At 36.1% G+C, this 20,259-nt stretch overlaps 1 protein-coding gene across 1 annotated transcript in view; it reads right to left on the bottom strand.

The window, feature by feature from the left end:
* LOC129216876 (mitochondrial enolase superfamily member 1-like) overlaps positions 1-20,259 on the bottom strand; it is a 53,678-nt gene continuing 33,419 nt past the window's right edge. Inside the window, exons 9-14 of the mRNA XM_054851090.1 lie at positions 18,465-18,499; positions 17,247-17,334; positions 13,731-13,865; positions 8,361-8,532; positions 5,143-5,242; positions 1-264 (exon numbers count right to left, since the gene is read on the bottom strand). Coding sequence (XP_054707065.1) covers positions 81-264; positions 5,143-5,242; positions 8,361-8,532; positions 13,731-13,865; positions 17,247-17,334; positions 18,465-18,499 — 714 coding nt within the window. The 3' untranslated portion in view covers positions 1-80. The remainder of the gene's footprint in view (positions 265-5,142; positions 5,243-8,360; positions 8,533-13,730; positions 13,866-17,246; positions 17,335-18,464; positions 18,500-20,259) is intronic.

Here is a 20,259-nt window from a genome sequence, read left to right as displayed (position 1 = left end):
TTTCAGCTTTATTATTAGTTAAGATTATATAGATACATCTTCTTTTGTGGATCTTCGTGTGTTATTGCTGTCTTCAGATATCAAACTTTGCTTTCCCTTCGGAGTTTCTTCCAGACGACACCCTCAGGATATTCGTGCTGTGCGATGCTGTCTTCTTTCATTTTGGAACTGTACCCGGGCTCTTGGGGCAACATGTAGCGCCCTCTGTGCATGACGACAGGGTTCTCGAAATGCTCGTGCAGATGTTCGACATATTCTATCATTCTGAAAGAAATTACAACCGCATACTTGAACATTCAATCAAGGAATCAACAAAACACATATGAAATTATCCATTTTATCCCATTTGTTTTGAGAATCTGTTTTATCAATAATCAGACTTATACAAATACAAATGTGACGACCAGCAACAGGCTCTGGGCCCAGCTAGGCTGGTCCTAGTCAATTAATTAGTCCCCAATGAAGATCAATGGCCCTCTTAAAGCTATCCACTCCCTTGCTCATTACCGCCTCTTCCGGTAAGCTATTCCAAGTGCCCACGACCCTGCTAAAGTAGTAGTAATTTTTCCTGATTTCCAAATTAGCCTGAGATTTAAATAGCTTAAAACAATGACCCCTTGTCCTGCTTTCCCCGCAAAAATTTAATCCATTTACATCTTTCATTTTGATAAATTTAAATAACTGAATCATGTCCCCTCTGACTCTCCTTTGCTCCAGGCTGTACATGTTAAGCCTATTAAGTCTGGTATCATAATCTAAATCTGAGAGTCCCCTTACTAATTTAGTTACCTTCTTTGAACCCTTTCCAATACAAAAATAACTTTCCTCAGATAAGGCGACCAAAACTGAACAGCATACTCCAAATGAGGTCTTACTAAACTCCTATATAAAGGCAGAAGAACTTTCTTAGATTTTTTAGAAATAGATCTATTGATGAACCCAAGCATTTTGTAAGGAAGTTACGGAAGTTAACCTATTAGCTCGAAAAATAGAAGAGATAAAAAAAAACAAGTGCTAATAATAATTATTAAATGTTATTGCTTATCAAATAAAATATAAACTAAAAATATCAATGCTGCGTGTTTGTTACATTCTCTTAAAACATAAATTTTGTCCAGCAGCAGTGGAAAATTGTCGCCTTATGTTCTGATCTTTCGAATCTGCGTATACCTTTTCTGTTAGTGCTTGGATGAAAATTTTGATCTTTTCGATGTTGGAATCTTGTATTCAGTGATAGGGAGTCGATAACTTTCGATTTTACAAGACATTACTTGCTGATTAGTTCATCGTAAAGGGCTTAATTGCTCTATGATGTAATTTGGACTCGACGTTAAGGGGGTCCGGGACACATTTTGAAATTTTTTTTATCATATACTTTAGAGTTTTGAAAGTTTTTGCACTAATTCACCATTTATTTAATAAGCAAAATCATAACATAAATATGAAAAAAAGAAAAAATTTTATTTAAATTTAATTAGTTTTTTTATAAAAAATGGGGTTGCTTTAAATTGCTATAACTCAAAATATTCTTAAACAATTTTCAATTTTTTTTCAATGAATTACGCACAAATATCTAAGCTTTAATTTTTATTCTGCGATTTTAAAAATATTTATTCAATAAAAAATAAAAAATATTTGAAGAAAAATTTCGAAAAATTCGAAGATACTTTTTTTTTAAAAATCGTAATTTTTGCGGTAAACGTTTTTTTCTAATTCGCCGAATAAAATTTAAAGTAAACTGTTTGAAAAAGATATGCTCCAAGTTTCATTACTTTATCTTTATCGGTTCCTGACTTATAAGAGTTTGAATGCAAGAAATCGGGAAAAATTGCATCATGGAGAAAAACGCGTTTAAAGTTTTAAAGTTAAGTACACATTAGTTAGGTGCATGAAACAAAAATAATTATATCTTTCGTTCTATTTAAGATAGAAACAAGATTCAAACCTCCTCTTAAGCAGAAAAACACGGAGTAATTCTTTACATGATAAAAAAAAAATTGCAAAATTTGACGATTTTTGTGTCCCGGACCCCCTTAAATCCCGGTTATCACAAATTTGCCATTTCAACTGCGCTTGCGCGCGGACTTAGCTGATTTCAAAACTCTTGCTAAATTAATTAAACATTTTAAATTTGGTAATAAATATGAGATGGCAAAAGATAAAAATTAGAAATCACAAAGTTTTTTCTGATTTAGTTTTTAGGCCTCGGTAAAGATTGAATTTTGCGTCTTAATTATTAACGGATCCGGTGTTTGAATCGTCTGTCCTTTTTCAGGACCAAATTTTTAACCTCAGAAGAGCGTACTAGAATTTCAGCATCACTTCTAATACGAAGCCGAACCCTCAACCTAAATAAAAATGTATAATACTAAGTTGTTTACGCCTAACGTAAAAGATCCGCAAAAGACGGATTTCTGTACTAAGATTCCAATCATTTTTGAAGTACACAACGTGTTTTACATTTATGTTAAATAAATATTTCCAAACTAATAAATATTGAAGTGTCATTTTTCTCTTAAGATTATCAGTCATTCATATCCGTAGTTTCATATAATATATCACGAAGTCGCTGTGAAAATATTATAATCGCATTCATTAATTTGGTGGGACTCTCGCTCAGCTTAAATATAAACAAGCAACACGAAATCTTAAAACAGAAAGCCCAAAAAGCTAAGTCCGCGCGCAAGCGCAGTTGAAATGGCAAATTTGTGATAACCGGGATTTAACGTTAAGTGTAATTTGGAGTTAAAAAGCTACCGCAGACTCTGGTTTTACCGAGAATGATCACATAAGTTGCTTTCTGACAACTATTAAACTAATAAAGATGTATCTCAATCCCAGAGTCGTTATCTGGTCGATAAGTCAAACAACTTCCGACTTGCGACAATCAGTTTCAGGGGTGCCCACGGGGGGGGGGGGGGGATTTTGGCGCAAGTTGCGCCATCAAAATTTGTGAGGGGGGGGGGGGTATTTTTAAATTTATTTATTTAAATTATTTTTTATGTATTTATTTTAATTTATTTATTTTAATTCATTTATTGATTTATTTATTTTTAGTTTAAATTATTTGTTTTATTATTTTATTCTGTTTATATTTTATTTCATTTATTTAGTTAGTTTAGCGCTAAACTTTTCAATAATAATAATAATAATAATAATAATTATAAATAAATAAATAAATAAATGAAATAAATTTTAAAAGTAAATAAAATAAAAAAAGAGAGCTAAAAAATAAAATAAATAAAAAAGGGAAACAGTTGGAAAAAAAATGGGGGGAGGGGTATTTGCGCCATTGAAATTGGGAGGGGGATGGGCACTCCTGATCAGTTTCATCATTAACCGCGATAGAAAAATAAATGATATTAAGCAAACTACAATGGAACGGCTGTGTGCCACATCAACAATCATTTTCATCTTTAACTATGCTGAAAGATCCTGATATAAATAATAGCCGATGAAGAAGTAATCAGCGTGTTTCAACAATGAAACTCGCACCACGGTATGATACTTTGATAATGTGTTTTGGTAATATTTAACATGCAGGGAAATGCTTTACCGTGACAAGGCTGAACTCGATCCGGTGACTTAACTGTTTTACTGGTAAGACAGTCATATTAGGAGAATAAAGAAACGTAAAAATTGGTCAACAGTGACCGCTTTCTCCTCGCAACTCCAATAAACTATAAGGGGCACTGCAGCAACTGTCTAATGGCGGATGAAAAAGGTAAGACAAACGCACGCCGCAGCTTATAACTTGCTTTGACGCTTAGTGAATGACAGTAATTTTTCATCGTGTTTGTGGGAAGCTTTCTTTTCAGTTCTTCCGAAATTACATTACATCACAAACTGTCTGAAGCCTGTAATTTTAGAATAAGCACAGAAAACACGTGGAATGGAGAATGTTTTACCTTTCTCTTTAGTATTGTTAATCACCGCAAGGTAGTCTATTCGACCTCTGGAGTTGCGAACTGGAGTTAATGTTTAATCCACTGGTATTAGGGTTAAACTGCCAAATTTAACTTAAACTATAAAAATATCACCAAACAGGCAATCCTGCGTTCAAATGTAGAAGCAAGTTTTCACCCGTCATACCATGACGGGCGACGTTCTAGTGATGAAAGATTAATGATATTAAAGTCCAAGCTGCTAAAAAGAGTGTCTACATGCCACATTTACAATCCGTTTCATCATTAACCATGGAGGAAGATTAACGGTATTAAAGCACGAGCTTCTAATGACAGTGTCTGCATGCCACATCTACCATCATTTTCATCGTTAATCATGATTAAAGCTTAATGGCACTGCGGAGCTATTACTAAAAAGAGTGTCTGCGTGCCGCATTTACAATCCGTTTCATCATTAACCATGACGAAAGATTAACGGCATTAAAGCACGAGCTTCTAATGAGAGTGTCTGCATGCCATATCTACATCATTTTTATCGTTAATCATGATTAACACTTAATGGCACTGCGGAGTTATTACTAAAAAGAGTGTCTACATGTGCCACATTTACAATCCGTTTCATCATTAACCATGACGAAATATTAACGGTATTAAAGCACGAGCTTCTAATGACAGTGTCTGCATGCCACATCTACCATCATTTTCATCGTTAATCATGATTAAAGCTTAATGGCACTGCGGAGCTATTACTAAAAAGAGTGTCTGCGTGCCGCATTTACAATCCGTTTCATCATTAACCATGAAGAAAGATTAACGGCATTAAAGCACGAGCTTCTAATGAGAGTGTCTGCATGCCATATCTACATCATTTTTATCGTTAATCATGATTAACACTTAATGGCACTGCGGAGCTATTACTAAAAAGAGTGTCTACATGTGTCACATTTACAATCCGTTTCATCATTAACCATGACGAAAGATTAACGATATTAAAGCACGAGCTTCTAAAAAGAGTGTCTGCATGTGCCACATCTACCATCATTTTCATCGTTAATAATGATTAAAGCTTAATGGCGCGGCAGAGCTAGTTACTAAAAAGAGTGTCTGCATGTCACACTTACAGTTATTTTCATCACTAACTACGGCATTGAAGCACTAGCTACTAGCAAAAGTTTCTTCAGGCCACATCTGCAGTTAAAAATATTCGGCAACAAAACTAGAAAAAATATGAACTTACCTGTTTTCGAGAGACCCACTGACACTTATAAAATCCCAGGCTGCTAGATGCTGAACCAGCTCACACAATCCTACGCCGCCGGCATGTGGACAAACGGGGACTGAAATCACACAATATTTTAGAAAACAGAGCAAAGGACTTCAAACATGAGAAACGAGCTGATGTGTGCATCATATGACTTCCTTTTACTCCAATTTAATGTCATTTCCCCATTATTGGCAATTTTAATGTGATTCAATAGTTTACTCTCTAAATATCACCAACAATGGAAAAATTAAAACCAGATTTATAAATAAAAAATAAAAAAATCGCCAAATTTGTCGCCAAGTTGGCGACAAAATATGGAGACCAAAAGACTGGCGATATATCGCCAAGTGTCCGCCAAATTGTAACACCACTTGAGTTTACATCGAAATTAACAATGATTTCCCCCCCAAAAGGGGCAAAAGACCCCCTTAGAAACACCCGAATGCAACCAAAAGGGGAGGTGTACAACTAGATCCCACTAGGAGTCACCGTACCAAATTTCAACTTTCTAGGACATACCGTTCTTGAGTTATGCGACATACATACGCACATACATACATACGTGCATATAGACGTCACGAGAAAACTCGTTGTAACTAACTCGGGAATCGCTATTATGGTTATTTCGCGTGTCTATCCGTTCTCAGGCACTTATCAATGTGTGGTCGAGTAGAAAAAAAAAAAAAAAAACCTCAATATTCATTCGGGGGTGAGTAAAATGGAAATTAAGGTCGATTTTTGAGTGAAAATTTTTTCGTGAATACAAAATTTCCTTTTTTGTAAAAGGAAGTAGAAAGAGAATAACATTGGTTGCTCTTTGCTTTAAGTTAAACGGTCTCAATGTTGATGATGCTCAAAAAACTGTCAAGTTTCAGCGTCAATAACTCTGTGCGCAACGAGTCAATAATTTTGTGATTCAGCTGTAGTAATAGTCCATGTGGTGTAGTTTGAGGTCCAGGTTAGAAACCCATGGCAACTTAACAACTTTTTAAATTACACGGCCTCAAAGTTGAGAATTTTAAACAAAATGAATCAAAGTTTCTTAGGTCAATTACTCTAAAAGGCTTGAATCAATTCCTTTGAGCACTCTCTGTAATTATACTCTACAAGGTGTAGTTTTAGACTTATGTCAGAAACCCATAGAATCTAACCAGTTTCTTAATTTAACGGTCTCAAAAATGTTGATTTCAGTATAAAATAATGCATTTCACAAGTTTACAAGAGTGCTACGCAAAATCTGATAAGTTCAAACTCACAAAAATACTGGAACGTATCAACAGCTAAATTTACTTTAAGCTCCCGAAATTTTAGGTCTCCAGTGTGATAAAAATTTCTGCAATCTTAACCACAACATGGCAATCCGTCTCACAAAAGCTTATCCGCCATTTTGGAGCTCTTATTTTTGGAGATCATTGATCCTCAGGATTCGGCTCTTGGGAACTGAAAATTCGCATCGGTTAGATTCAAAGGCATCTCTAAACCTGCATAAAATTTCATCCTATTCCTATTCCTATTCAGAGTCACAACTGACTACAACTGTATTTATGTCGAGGACTGCATACTAAGTGCCTTGCCTCCATTACTTTATACACCGATAGATGGCAGCACCATCACCGGATCGAACAGTTAATGAGAATTTAGAACTAGTCCAGGAGCTAATAGCTACCTGATGCTACTAGCACCCCCAGAGGTATCGTTTCACTTGGAGGACATTGAGACCACGAGCATATTTAACGTCGCCCTGTCCCCTTTAATGACGACGGTGGGTCTTCGACCATCGAGGTTCAAAATTTCATCCGATTCGGAGATGATCGTGAATAATATTCTCACTGACCTGTCGTCAACTGACCCATTTTTCAAACTGCCCCTGCTCGATCACTCTTATACGAGGACTGTTTGGTTTTTTCAAGGTCCGATCGGTCTCTATATGTTAACTAGAAAAAGTGAAAACAAAAGTTATATTGGGCTTATATAGACACATAATCTAGCTACTTCTCTACAAAACCACTGCTAAAATTTCAACATTTGTCGTAGCTTGGCACCAATTTTCCATATTTCGTCATAAAAGACAGTCATCTCGTGTTACAGCCAAATTCTTCACGCTGGTCTGTGCCACGTTTTGACCCTTGAATCAAAATTTATCTGTGCAAAAAGATGTGAATCGAAGGAGTCAAGTCCGGACTATGATGGTCGGACAGCATGCATCATGAACATCTGTCCGTCCTTCCTCAAATTTTCAACACCACTTCTGCATGTTGCTGTTGTTCGGGAGAGTGTTTCTGGACTCATTTTGGATTTGTTGATGAATTTCTCCTGCATTGACCCTCTCGGGATGCTGAAATGGAAGAACAGCATACAATTCAAATTTCGTGGGAGAATCTATTGCTTGAGGTTTTTTTACGTGCTCACTGCGAGCTCAGAACATACAACAGCGACCTGAAATGATGACGGCTCAACACCATCAAAAATTTTTCCGATAGTTTTATTCCGTGAGCGTTCAGTTCTTAACCCGGGAGAACTCGCGGTACTTTTCGTCACACGAACGCTCACGGGGGGCTCCGTAGGCCCGGAATGGTTATTTCAGTAAATTAAGTTTGCAAAATAGAAAAAAAAAATGTGTTTTCAACACTGAATTATAAATAGATGAACAGCAACTAAAATATGTTTAGAAAAGTTAGGTTTAAGAAAGTTTTATGATACATGAATCTAAATCTTCTTCTAAGCATTACTGATGATCGCTTTACTGCTCTGTGTCAACTTCTTCTTCATCATTTTCATTAAGGGAGGTCCATCAGTTGAAACCTCAACCAACAAGGTCTGCAACCTCTTCATTTCATAGCGATGCATTTCACAACTTCTTCCTTTACATTCACAATCTGAAATGAAAAGCGTGAGCGCTCGCTCCGGGCCTCTGAGGCCCGAACCGGATTTTCTGGGGAAAAGGCGGAATGTACATTCCTGAAAAGCATGTGGTCAGTATGTAGGTCACCTCGGATGCAGCTACTGTGGATCTCATTCATTTCCGTTGAAAGGGTGATTTTTGGCAGCGCAGTTTTGTAATGACCGGGCCTGTGAGGCCCGGTGCGAGCTCTCCCGGGTTAAAAATCGATCTCATAGTTATTGAAAGTCTCCTTTAAAAGTAAACTCACTATATTAAATGAGAAAAAAAAGTAAGGTAAAAATATTTTCACCTTTAAACTTGTGTGCCATGAGGTAGATCGCCAATATCTCGTTGACGCCTCCTAGTCGACACGAGTCGATTTGGCAGAACTGGAGGGAGCCAGCCTGCAACATCTGCTTGAACATCACCCTGTTGTGGCACTGTTCTCCGGTTGCCACGCCAATACCATAGGGCGCCAAAGCCTAACATAGAAGAAAATCATTGAGTAAGAATAGAAATAGAGCATATACGATAGAGTTATTTTCTGGCTGTAAGGATGGAATCGGTTTCGACCAACACTGTTTGGCGAGCGCAACTTCGTACTGTCCGACCACGGATTGTATGGAATTGGCAAATGTCTAGTTAAGGGGCCTGTTCACATATCGCCCGTCCGTTCCGTCCATCACGTTTTTTCCTCTCGAAACAGGTTTTCTTTGCTGGTTGCCATGACAGCAAGCCATCTTGGACGGGACCGGTTTCGATCAGAAGAACCTTGAAATCTGACGGCCGTCAAAAGTAGGACAGCATTTCATTGGTTTCCGCCAACCAGCGCACTCTTTTCTCTGGTAGGTGAGTTCAGCCACGTGATTGCTGTGCGGCGACCGTATGTGAATGCTACTCTGTTTTCGTCGGCAGTTCGTCACGTCAAAAAACGGGATGGACGGGACGGATGGCCGATAAGTGAACTGCCCTTTAAGACGGGTCTATCTGAATGAAGGAGAAAAGTAAAAATTTGATGCGCGTGTGCCGCTCATTTGAATATGGCTCTACTTAGTTTAGAGGCTTACATGCATTTGCAAACTCTGACATCACTAAAAACTACTAGATGCGTCCATTTCCGTCCATAAACCTTATATTTGCCTTTCTATACAATCCGTGGTCAGACAGTATCTAGTGCACAAACACGTGCTTTTAACTTTAAAGATAAAGTTGCTTGTAGCCTAGTCGATGTCTCTAAATAAAGAGACAAATGTGAAACCTGCTTGTAGCCTTATCGATGTCTCTAAATAACAAGACAAATGTGAAACCTAAGCGTTTACTCAAACTTAAAATAGGATAAAGATAACGAGCCTGTTTGTCCGTTCTTCCCTATATTGTGAGGGTTGTCGAGTCCCTTCAACTGATGTGTAACACACACAGTCAAGTGATACAACTTACTTAAACAGTAGGTGAGGAATACGCTCTCTTACGTCAATTTGAACCACATTTTACCATGATTAGGTAAGAAAGAGACCAATGGGGTTTGTTACCTTCAGTCAAAAGTAGTACTTTTTGTCACTGAAATTGATAGAATAAGCAAAAAGAAAAAAAAAAAAAAAAACATGGATTCGGAAAATACCTTCATTTTCCCAACAGTTATTTTTTAATTAATTTTTTAAAATGTCCGATTCTTCAAACAAGGCGTGGTCTTTATGACGTCACAAATGATGCACTATGGCGCATCTTTCTACCGCATTTCCACGTTATGATAATCAAGAAGCGAATTACAATTGCGCTTGCTATCAACCCTATCGTTGCCAATACACGTGAGTAAAGATGCGAATTAAATATTTTGGACCGTGAATGGCAACACTGAATGGCATTTCATCATTTGTGATGTCATCGGCAGAAGCGTTAAACGATGAAAGAGCACCGAATTAAGTTTTTTTTTTAACATATTAAACTTACAGAAATTATTAAAAAAAATGGTCAGTTTCTATGTTTTCAAGCATACTCTTTCAGAAAAAAATACTTTTAAAATTTTGGAAACGACCCTATTGTAGAAACTAAGGAGAAAGTGGCAGTGAAATAAGAAGGGGGTTCTTATTGGACCACTCCTAATACCCTGTTTCTGACTTCCTGATAAAGGAACACTTATTGCAGTGCACTGTTAAAACCAGAAGAGCCACAGGGGTAAAGAATTTCACCCTAGGGTGAAAAATCGGTGACTCAGGGTGCAAAAGAGGCTAGGAAGTGTCGTTAAGGTGCTTTTGGTTCCTCAGTGGGTGAACAACGTTAACTCAAGTGCTAAAAGACCATTCAACAGGAGAGCGACTCGTTGCGCATGCGCCCTGACAACAACTCCAACGACAACTTCAGTTTGAATGGCGAGCGAAGGAAGTTGCAACGAAATTTACTTTCACATTGAATGAAGTACAAAACTGAAAATTTCGTTGATTAATCTTCGAAACCTCGCGTAAGTAAAGGCATTTGATCATATTATAGCTCTTAGAGCTTTCGAACATATTTAAAGTGTTTAAAGTATGTTGACAACTATTTATTGTTCGTTTACCTTATTAAATATTTAATATCTTGCTATTTATATCCTGCAAAACTGTTACCTAAAACTATCTATCAGTACTATCTTGAGCAACAACAACATTGAAAATAAAAACTTTAAATCAGCTGATAATTGAATAGCTAATTCCGGAATAAAAATGCATCGACGCAACGTGAGCAGCCTATATACCAATGTATATTTCTTCTCAATGAAATAACTACGTAGTAAAAACGAACAGAGCAGCAAAGCCGGAGGGGAAAAAAAAAAAACCGCGTAAAAAGAAATCTCTCTCACTCAGTGTGACTCATGAGTTTCGCATCGTGTTTTGGTTAACGTATCTTTCTTAGACAATATTGCATGAAGCGAATGTAGTTATCTACTCGTTTTTATTTTTAATCTGACGGAAAACTTGACATTGGAAAGAAGGGCTTTTAAATTAGTATTTATCTTGTACGCATAGGGATAGTCAAATATCGAATCTTATAATAAGTATTGATATGTTACGCTCGATTAAAATTTTAAGCGTTAATGAAGGGCTTTTATTTTCCCATGATTCTAATCTAATGTTATCTAATATTTCTGGATGTTCCGGCAAATGATTGATAAATACCTTCTTTGTTCATTTTCAGTACGGATCATGCAGTAAATGTTGTCAACAACATATTAATTACTGAGCAGTCCAAGTGTGAATGCAAGAAAGTTAGTGCACGAACAGACAAATTAAAGTCATGAACACTTCTAAACTATGTTCGAAAGTTGAAATGTGATCAAATGCCTTCGTATATATAAATAAAAATAAATAAAACACAATTGTATTCAAAAACTCACACAACACGGGGGGGGGGGGGGATCTCTATGGGAAGTAATAAAGGTGCCATTTTTCTCACCTAGGGTACCATCTTTCACCTACGTTGCACGTTAGGTGAAGGGAGCCAGTTTTTCACCCTTGCTAAAGGTGCAATTTCGGCTCTCTTTCAGGTGTCGCTGGTGAACAAGCGTTTCACCCCTGAAAGGTGCCAAACGCAACCTGTAGTTTTAACAGTGTGCAGTTAAGCTCTATAATTAAAACATGTTTTACAGGTCCGTAGCAGATGACATGTGAAAGTTAGTAAAGACTAATGTGTACCTTTTAAGCAAATAAAGTGATTGTCAAGCTCCTGTTTTCAAACTTAATCTATGACAGCGAAGGCACAAACCAGGCTCGTTAGTTCAAAGTTTTTCGCAGGGGAGCACAATCGAGTTGAATATTCCCATTAATTTTAAAAGTAGGTAGAAATACAGCATAGTTCTACGAAGAACGACGAAGAAATTTAGTTTCTAGTAGCTAATAGTGAATCAAGATGTTATAATTCTGCTGAAGCATATGCAGAAATTTAGATTCCCAATGGAAATTGGAAGAGAGCAATTTGACTTGAGTTACAAAGCATAGCTCCTATAAAGAGGTAGAGATTGTTTATACTGAAGTAATAATACTAACCGGGTGAAGGATAAAAAACAGTTTTTCAAAGTAAATAGCAACTGCAGTTAAAACTACAGGTTGTATTCGGCACCTTTCAGGGGTGAAACGCTTGTTCACCAGCGGCACCCAATACGGAGCCGAAATGGCACTTCTAACTAGGGTGAAAAATGGGCACTTTTTAAAAAATAGGGCACCCTTACTGATTTTTACTGTAGATCCTCCTCCCCCTCCTCCGTAATGTGTGTCTGTTTGTGAATACAGTTGTGTATTTTTTTTTTTTTTAATAGTTCTGATTCATAATATTCTAAGTTTTGGACATTTTTCACATTGAATTCAGTACTGGAAGTAATTAAAACTTGTTATTACAGCATTTGATCAGATTTCAGAGTTTCCAGCATAGTTAAGAAGTGCTCATTGCTTTAGTTCATCTGATCGTGCTCAAACTCAGTGTTTCTCAACCTCTTTTGACCCACGGGCCGGTAAAAACAAATGAAAACATTGCGGACCAGTGAAATTTTTCAATTTCCTTAAAAATAAATAAAATAAATTATATTAATAACTCTGGGGTCGTTAAAAACTTGTTAAAAAATTCTGCGTAATGATGATTTTTTTACAAGGTAATATTAAAAATAAATAAAACAATAAATATCTACCCCCTTTACTTGGTATTAAAGAGCTGTCACAAATATATTTAAATTTAAAGACGAGTAATTCTTTCAAGATTAAAGTTAAGTTAATAATCATTTGTGAGAAATTATACATTTACTACAACATGACCCGTACCGAATGTAAAGTGTAGAGGTACTTGTGGGTTATTTACATGAAGAGCCAAAAATATTCTGGGACATTACAGTTAAGGAAAAACAAAATCGTTTCATAAACGTTCAAAAATTCAATAAAGAGTAACAATAAAATAAAATGCACATAAAGTTTCTTGACAGTTTAAAAACATAAAGAAATTTCTAACGCTATCTAAATATTAACCGCTACCAGGAAATGATTCAAACACTTGAATGAAAAAGAAAAAAAAAAAAAAAAAAAACTAGACGGAGAGATTTTTTTTAAATTTTTTTCGCATGCTCTTCTGTTATAATCTACAAAGTAAAAGATATATTTTTATTCAGGTTCTCGTTTGTTGATTACTGATAATCTTATAGCTTGTTATTATTTTGTTGATTATATGTTGCTTATCGAGATCTCAAGAAATTAATAATAGAGATTTTTAGTAGCGTTTTGAATGATGGAAATTTCACGATAGTAACGGTAAAATGAAACTTAACGACAGTAACGGTAACTGAAAAGCAGTAAACGTACTTTTAACTCTGAAAGTGGTTGAATGTATGTCAAAGCGCATGCGCCAGTGAGTCATTCTGCGATTGCCTGCTGTTTTGGCACCCCTGCTCTATTTCCTGGCTAGCATGGCACCCTTGCGCACCATGCTTTCACCTTAGGGGGAATATATTCACTCGTCAGGAACCCCTGGTTATAACAGTGTAAATTACGCTTAGAAAACTATAATTTAGATTCTTAAAATGTCTACCTTTGATACTCGTATCAAGAAAAGGAGTGGCATGCCACTGCTGGAGATTTAAAAAAAAAAAAAAAACAGCTAATCTCCTGTAACTCATTAGCCTTATTGGATAGTTTGTTTAAAATACTTGATGTGAATGTGCACGCAATACCTTGGAGATAGTTGCATGTCCTAATATGTCATCTGGACTAGTAGGTTCTTCTATCCACAGCAGGCGGGAGTCTTTCAATTCCTTCATCCAGGATATTGCTTCATCCACATCCCACTTTTGATTCGCATCCACCATCTAAACAAAATGGGTAAGAATGTCTCACTCCAATGGCTTTATTGATTTGAAGTCTTGAAAATTAGCTTTCGGTATTGAAAACTTTTACTAACTCACATTACGCTCAACACATTTTTAACCACCACATCAGAGAGCCTAACTGTTTTAAAAAGTCGCATAATGTTCAAAGAGTTCTTAACTCTGCAGTCAGATACAATACAGCTGACAAACAGAAGTTAAAAAACATTTTTTAAGGTGGTGTTACATCAGCAAATATTATAAGATAGGTGACAGACATAAACTGATGTTGGGTTCTATTTCTATATTAATAACTTCTATTTTAATTTATAGACGGTGCAGTTTGTTTTGTTCCATAGAAGGATAATAAAAAAGGCAGTATGGCTGGAAAAATCAACGATGTATGTCGGGTTTTAAGACATTTAGAATCACGGTTAATTCTTATGTACGTGGAAATTTTTTCCCTTGGTGCAGCGTACAACTAACAACAGTTGAAAATTTTCAAAGGAATCGTTGGACAATTTGTCTCTCAAGTGGGCGCAGTTATAAACTTGAAAGACCTTAGCTTCTCAAACACATTTGAGTGTAATTTACATTTCATGCCAACAACATGTTCTGTTAACTTAAACTGATCATGTTCTTTTGAAGTATTAATGTTTTCTTCTGTTTAAACCAATTTCAGACTCCCAACGAACAATTGTGTATGTTTACATAAGCTAATAATCTATCTCAAATACGTTGCCAAATTTCTACTACATTGAAGGAATTTCAGTACGAATTGCACAAAACGTTTGAGAATTCTCAATTACAATTTATCAATTCAAACTCTTATCTAGTATTTTAATGCACACTATTAGCAGAGCCAGAATTCACCTTCGTGGGAGGGGATCTTAACATGTATATAAACTACCGTATTAGGATTACAAATATCAGTTAAATCTAAAAATTCGGGAGGTTTCATGCCTCCCCCTCTCCCCCATAACCCACTTTACTGCGCTCCGAATGTATTAAAACACAGGTAAGTGAGCTATTTTGATAACTGAGTACAGAAAAAAAATAGTCATTGTAATGCTGACATTTAACATGTTACTTATTTTTGGCCTCGCGAGCAGTGAAATGTGCGAGTGTTGGCGCTTTTGGCGTGGTTTTGTTTTACTGCGGAGGAGGCGAATTGGCGAGGAACTTGCCTAGGTCCGGGGGAAAGGTTCAAAAGGAGAAGGGACGAAGGAGAAGAGATTTAGCGGGTGTAGAAAGCACAGTGCAGATGTTTTCGGATGCAGCCCGTATGCCTTGAGAAAAATGAGGTAAGGCATTCTTATTAGTGTATTTATAGAAAATGTGCCTTCTTTACTAATAATAAAGCAGAAAGTCTGTCTGTCCGGAGGATGTCTGGATGTCTGTAGGATGTTTGTAGGATGTCTGGATGTCTGTGACGCGCATAGCGCCTAAACCGTTCGGCCGATTTTCATGAAATTTGGCACAAAGTTAGTATGTAGCATGGGGGTGTGCACCTCGAAGCGATTTTTCGAAAATTCGATGTGGTTCTTTTTCTATTCCAATAATTAAAAAAAATATCGTAAGATGGACGAGTAAATTACAAAATTATCATAACGTGGAACCGTAACATGGGCACAAGCCAATTGGCGAGATACGAAATTATCATAACGTGGAACTGTAACGTCGGGAAAATTCACCATACATTATTTGTAAATATACAAGCGAACCAAAAGAATTTTAATTTTTCTATTACGGGCGAAGCCGTGCGGGTGCCACTAGTTCATTAATATTTGAATATTTAAGTGTCTTGTAGTGGGCTGAGTATCATTTGCAATAACATATAATTAATTCATGAAAATAAAAGCTGAATAATAATAGTAACGACCCTGTTTTTCCATTTTACCGAACCTAATAATATCACAAATGAACCTCCATATATAACATATTTTACCAAAAGCACAGAATAACAACATCATCACAGTCATAACATGTCCAAACATAGTCGGCATATACAAATAGTTATCAAAATAATGGAAACACTTGTGGATAAAAGTGACCTTTTTGAATGCGCTTCGTAAGCAATAAAGAATAAAACTAGGTGTCTGATTTTTTTAATAAAGAGCAATGAATTTATTCTGGTTGTATGTGGTGGCTCAATTAAAGTTCTGGAAGGCTTGGATTTTTTTCAAGCGCGCGAAATGTCGGACCTCTCAAATTTTAAAAGAGATCAAATTTTGGAGCGCGTCTAGCTGGAGCAAGTGTAACTGAAACATCTCAACCTTTTGGCGTTTCTAGAGGTGCAGTATCTAAAGTCATGACAGCGTACACACAGTGCGGTAAGACAAGCTCGGGAAAGTAAAATAACGGGCGGAAAGAGAAGCTCAGTGAAGGAGGTCAACGGGTATTGAAGCGGATTGTAAGGTCCAAAAAGCGAACAACAGCAGCAAAAGTGACCACAGAACGAAATCAGCACTGGATTCACCAGTATAAGTGATTACAGTTAGAAGGGACCTTTATAAACTGAACATTTACGGAAGAATAGCGATACCCAAAACACTTGTCACAAATGTAATGCTAAACGTCGTTTACAGTGGCGCCACACTCACAAATCCTGGTTGATTGATGAGTGGAAGAGAGTAACATAGTCTGACAAAACGTCTTTAGCAATTTTTCCTACTACAGGACGGGCACGAGTTTGGAAGACACCAACACAAGCGTATGATCGTGGTTCTCTCCTTCCAACGGTCAAGCATGGACTAGGATCTGTCATGATATGGGCAGTCAAGTTGTGGCCTTTCGCTGGACCAGTCGTAACCCTAAAAAGAAGGATCCCTGGGGAGAAGTATAAACACATTTCAGTTGACCAGATCCATCCTATGATGCAAACTTTGTTTCCTGAAGGAGATGGAGTTTTCCAAGCTGATAATGCTCCAATTCATGCAGCGAGACTTGTCTAATCGGGGTTTGATGAACACGAGGATGAATTTAAACATCTGCCTTGGCCAGTACTGTCACCTGACCTTATTATAATTGAACCGTTATGGTCTACTTTCTAGCAATCGATATCCTCCACTAACGTCTCTCCCAGAGCTTTCACAATATCACCTTGAAGAATGGTACAAAATTCCTCTGAACACTATTCAACACTTTTATGAATCGATTTCTCGGCGAATCCAAGCTGTATTGCATGCCAAAGGTGGTCCTACACCATAAAAAAAAAAAGAATTCTTTATAAATCTCAAGTGTTTTCAATTATTTTGATAACTACCTGTACAAACTTTAAATAAATGATTTTTCACATGGACGTTTTAGCATTCGATATGTTCAGTCAAAAAGCAACAAAAAATTATAAACTTTATAAACATAATTGAACTATTCTTAACTCACCAATAAATGATTGGCTCCGATCTCCTTACGAATTAAAGTCAATCTTGCCTTGTCATTTTCAATACTTTGACCAACTTTAGCCTTAAATCTGTAAAATTGAAGAGAATAACGATCTTCACTCCAGCTAAGATGTTAAATAAAAGAAAAATGAACTAATGTAACTCTCGCTGTAGTTCCTTTTGAAAGCACATGGAATCCTTTACTATTATTTGATTTTCTACTTAACTACTCATACATTTTACGCGTGTTGATGGACACACTCATACGCGTAGCCAGAGGATCAAGGGAGGGGCAGATTAAAATATCTTTAGTTTATTAAAAGCTTTAAACATTTTCCTCAACTTGTTGCTTTTCCACACTCAACTTTTTATTTCTGATTGATGCAGCCCTTTTCTTCATTTATTTCATCTCTATTTATTAATGGTTAGACAGCGTAACGCCACGGGGTTGTTGGGGGGGGGGGGACCCTAAAAACCACCTTTTGGTTCTACCCCTCTCCGTAACGTGAGTCCTAGCAACAACCATGGAGAGACTAATAGTAATTCTATTAAAAATAAACCTCATTTGAATCTTTTAAGTTTTTTAAAACACTCAATAACTCATAACTTTTTCGCCACAGTTGAGTTCAGTAAAATTTTGGTAAGTTTTGTTATTGCAAAATTCACACTTGTAGTTAACCACTAATACTAATGACATTCGCTGTTATCATCTGAAACTTTTATTGCGTTGGGTAAAATATATTGTTGGAATTACATACATCTTTACATGACGTGTTAGATGAAATCACATCACTACGCACAAAAGGGGCTGTCCACAAATGACGTCTTGCTTTGAGGGAATAGGGCAGTTCATGAAATTGTGGTTTTTTGACAAGGAGAAAAGAGCAAACAAAAAATGTGACATCACGCATTTTTTAAATAAGAATATGATTATAAAAAATAGTGTGACATGTGACAAGAGGGGATAAGATGAAGTGAGACATTTTACAACAAAAGGGGGGGGGGGGAGGGATCAAAAAATCTCGAAAAAAAGTGTGCCAGTATTTATAAACGTCACCAAAGCTCAAATAAAAGGAGCACTAGTTGAAACAGAATTAGCCCTGAAATAGAGCTCTCCCCGTGACAAAAATACTTTTTTTTGTCAAACTAATGTGTCACCGGCGGAAAACATTTTTTAATGAAAGGTGTTATATAACTAAAGTGAAAGTTTTGTACTTACGCGGTGAATCCTTCCTTTAGTTTCTCTTGGCAAAGCTAAAATTAAAAAAACGTTTAATAAGAATTGTGACAATTCTATATTTAAGTATTCAATTACAATTATCATCACCAAAAATGCAGCCTGCTCAAAAATCGTTATGTATTTCCGAAATATTTTGTCTCGCTAAATACAAAAATCACCATAAAAAGTTGAGATTAGCTCTTGTTTTCAAGATACAAAGCCAACTCGGGTACATAAATCTCACTAATGTTTTTTTCCCTGTAGATAAAGTGCCTTCCATGGGACTAACCGTCTTATTCCACTGTTTTACTAAATTTTCTGTAGAATTTCGACATTTCTAACATACACTGCTGGCCCAGTTTTATTGGGTAACAGATAAACGAATGCGCCGCTTATAAGAATCAAGTCTTCCGGAACAAAATATTTCTCTATAACGCAATGTGAAAGATCCCCGTTTAATCAAATAATTTCTCCGGATAATTCAATAGATTGATCTGCTTCAGAGAATACTTTTGCTTCGAATTTTTTTTTAAATAAATTAAAAAAGTAAGTAAACAGCATAAAATAACAAAACAGAAAGATTGTTTAGGATATAGTATTAATGTTTTTGAGTGTGAAGGTAATATTTCTTCTAGAAAAAAAAAAAAAAAAAAACAGCCAAAATGCAGCCCCTTGTTCAAGGAATAATAGGCACTTTGAAAATCCAAGTTAATGGTTTGGAAAAAGAGATACGATACTGTCCCAGAAAAACTTTGCACAAGCAGTTCCCTATAATGGAAATTTTCAAAAATTAGTGCTAAAACAAACAAACAAACAAAAAACTAGTTTGTTGTGGCCATCACGAAACTTTCTTCTATATCTTTCTTATAATTCTGATCCCTCTCCATGCTTGACGAGGAAGCAATGTTCCAAACAAAAACAAAATTGCACACGCCAAAACTTGACGACCATCCCAATTCGCAACTCCAACAAACTATAGGGGGCACTGCAGCCACCTTCTAATGGCGGATGTAAAAGGTAAAACAAACGCACGCCGTAGCGTAGAAAATGCTAATAAGCCTATTAATTTTTGTTTGTATGCATGACATTTTTGTTTTATTTTTTTAAAATTAATTTTTAAAGTCTTGTTGATATTCTGTTCCACGTAAAAAGAAACGAGAATTCAAGAAGCATTACTAAACGTTAGATATTGATGCAAACTTCCTAGTTCGTAGTTGTAAGCAGTCATTTACACGATGTTGAATACGATATGTATCAATTCTTGATGGAACTACATTTTCATTGCGGCCATAAGAACGCTAGAAATATTTCATGTAACAAAACCTTTGTTTACCAGTGTTATCAAAAGAGGAAGATGATACTTTGTTCTCTTGTTTAAATATTTTACATTTGTAGCTGAGTTATTTCTCAAACTGCCGAATCGTTTAATTTCAATTTTTTTCTGCTTCTTATATCTCGAATTTCTGAATTATGATTTAATTCTGTCATGCATCACCAATAAAATTCTCACGGATACATGGTGGTAGTTTTCTTTTTAATTGATCTTCCATTATTTCTTTTAACTTATCGAATTCTGTAATTTTTCTACTATTTTAATCCACACATGATAAAAAATAAAAATGTTTTATAACTGACATTCGAAATCTCGCCAAGGGTTCTTAGCTTGCACAATTTAAAATTATAACCCTAAACAAATTTTTGATGAAACTCTTATCATTCGCGATTATATATGTGAGGATTTCTTTTTATTATAACTTGAGGGGAAAATGTTGATCCTGATATACTTCTTTTCAAG

This window comes from Uloborus diversus, chromosome 2, assembly GCF_026930045.1.
Source record: "Uloborus diversus isolate 005 chromosome 2, Udiv.v.3.1, whole genome shotgun sequence".
In the NCBI taxonomy this organism is placed as follows: Eukaryota; Metazoa; Arthropoda; class Arachnida; order Araneae; family Uloboridae; genus Uloborus; species Uloborus diversus.
This window is presented reverse-complemented; position numbering and strand designations above follow the sequence as displayed.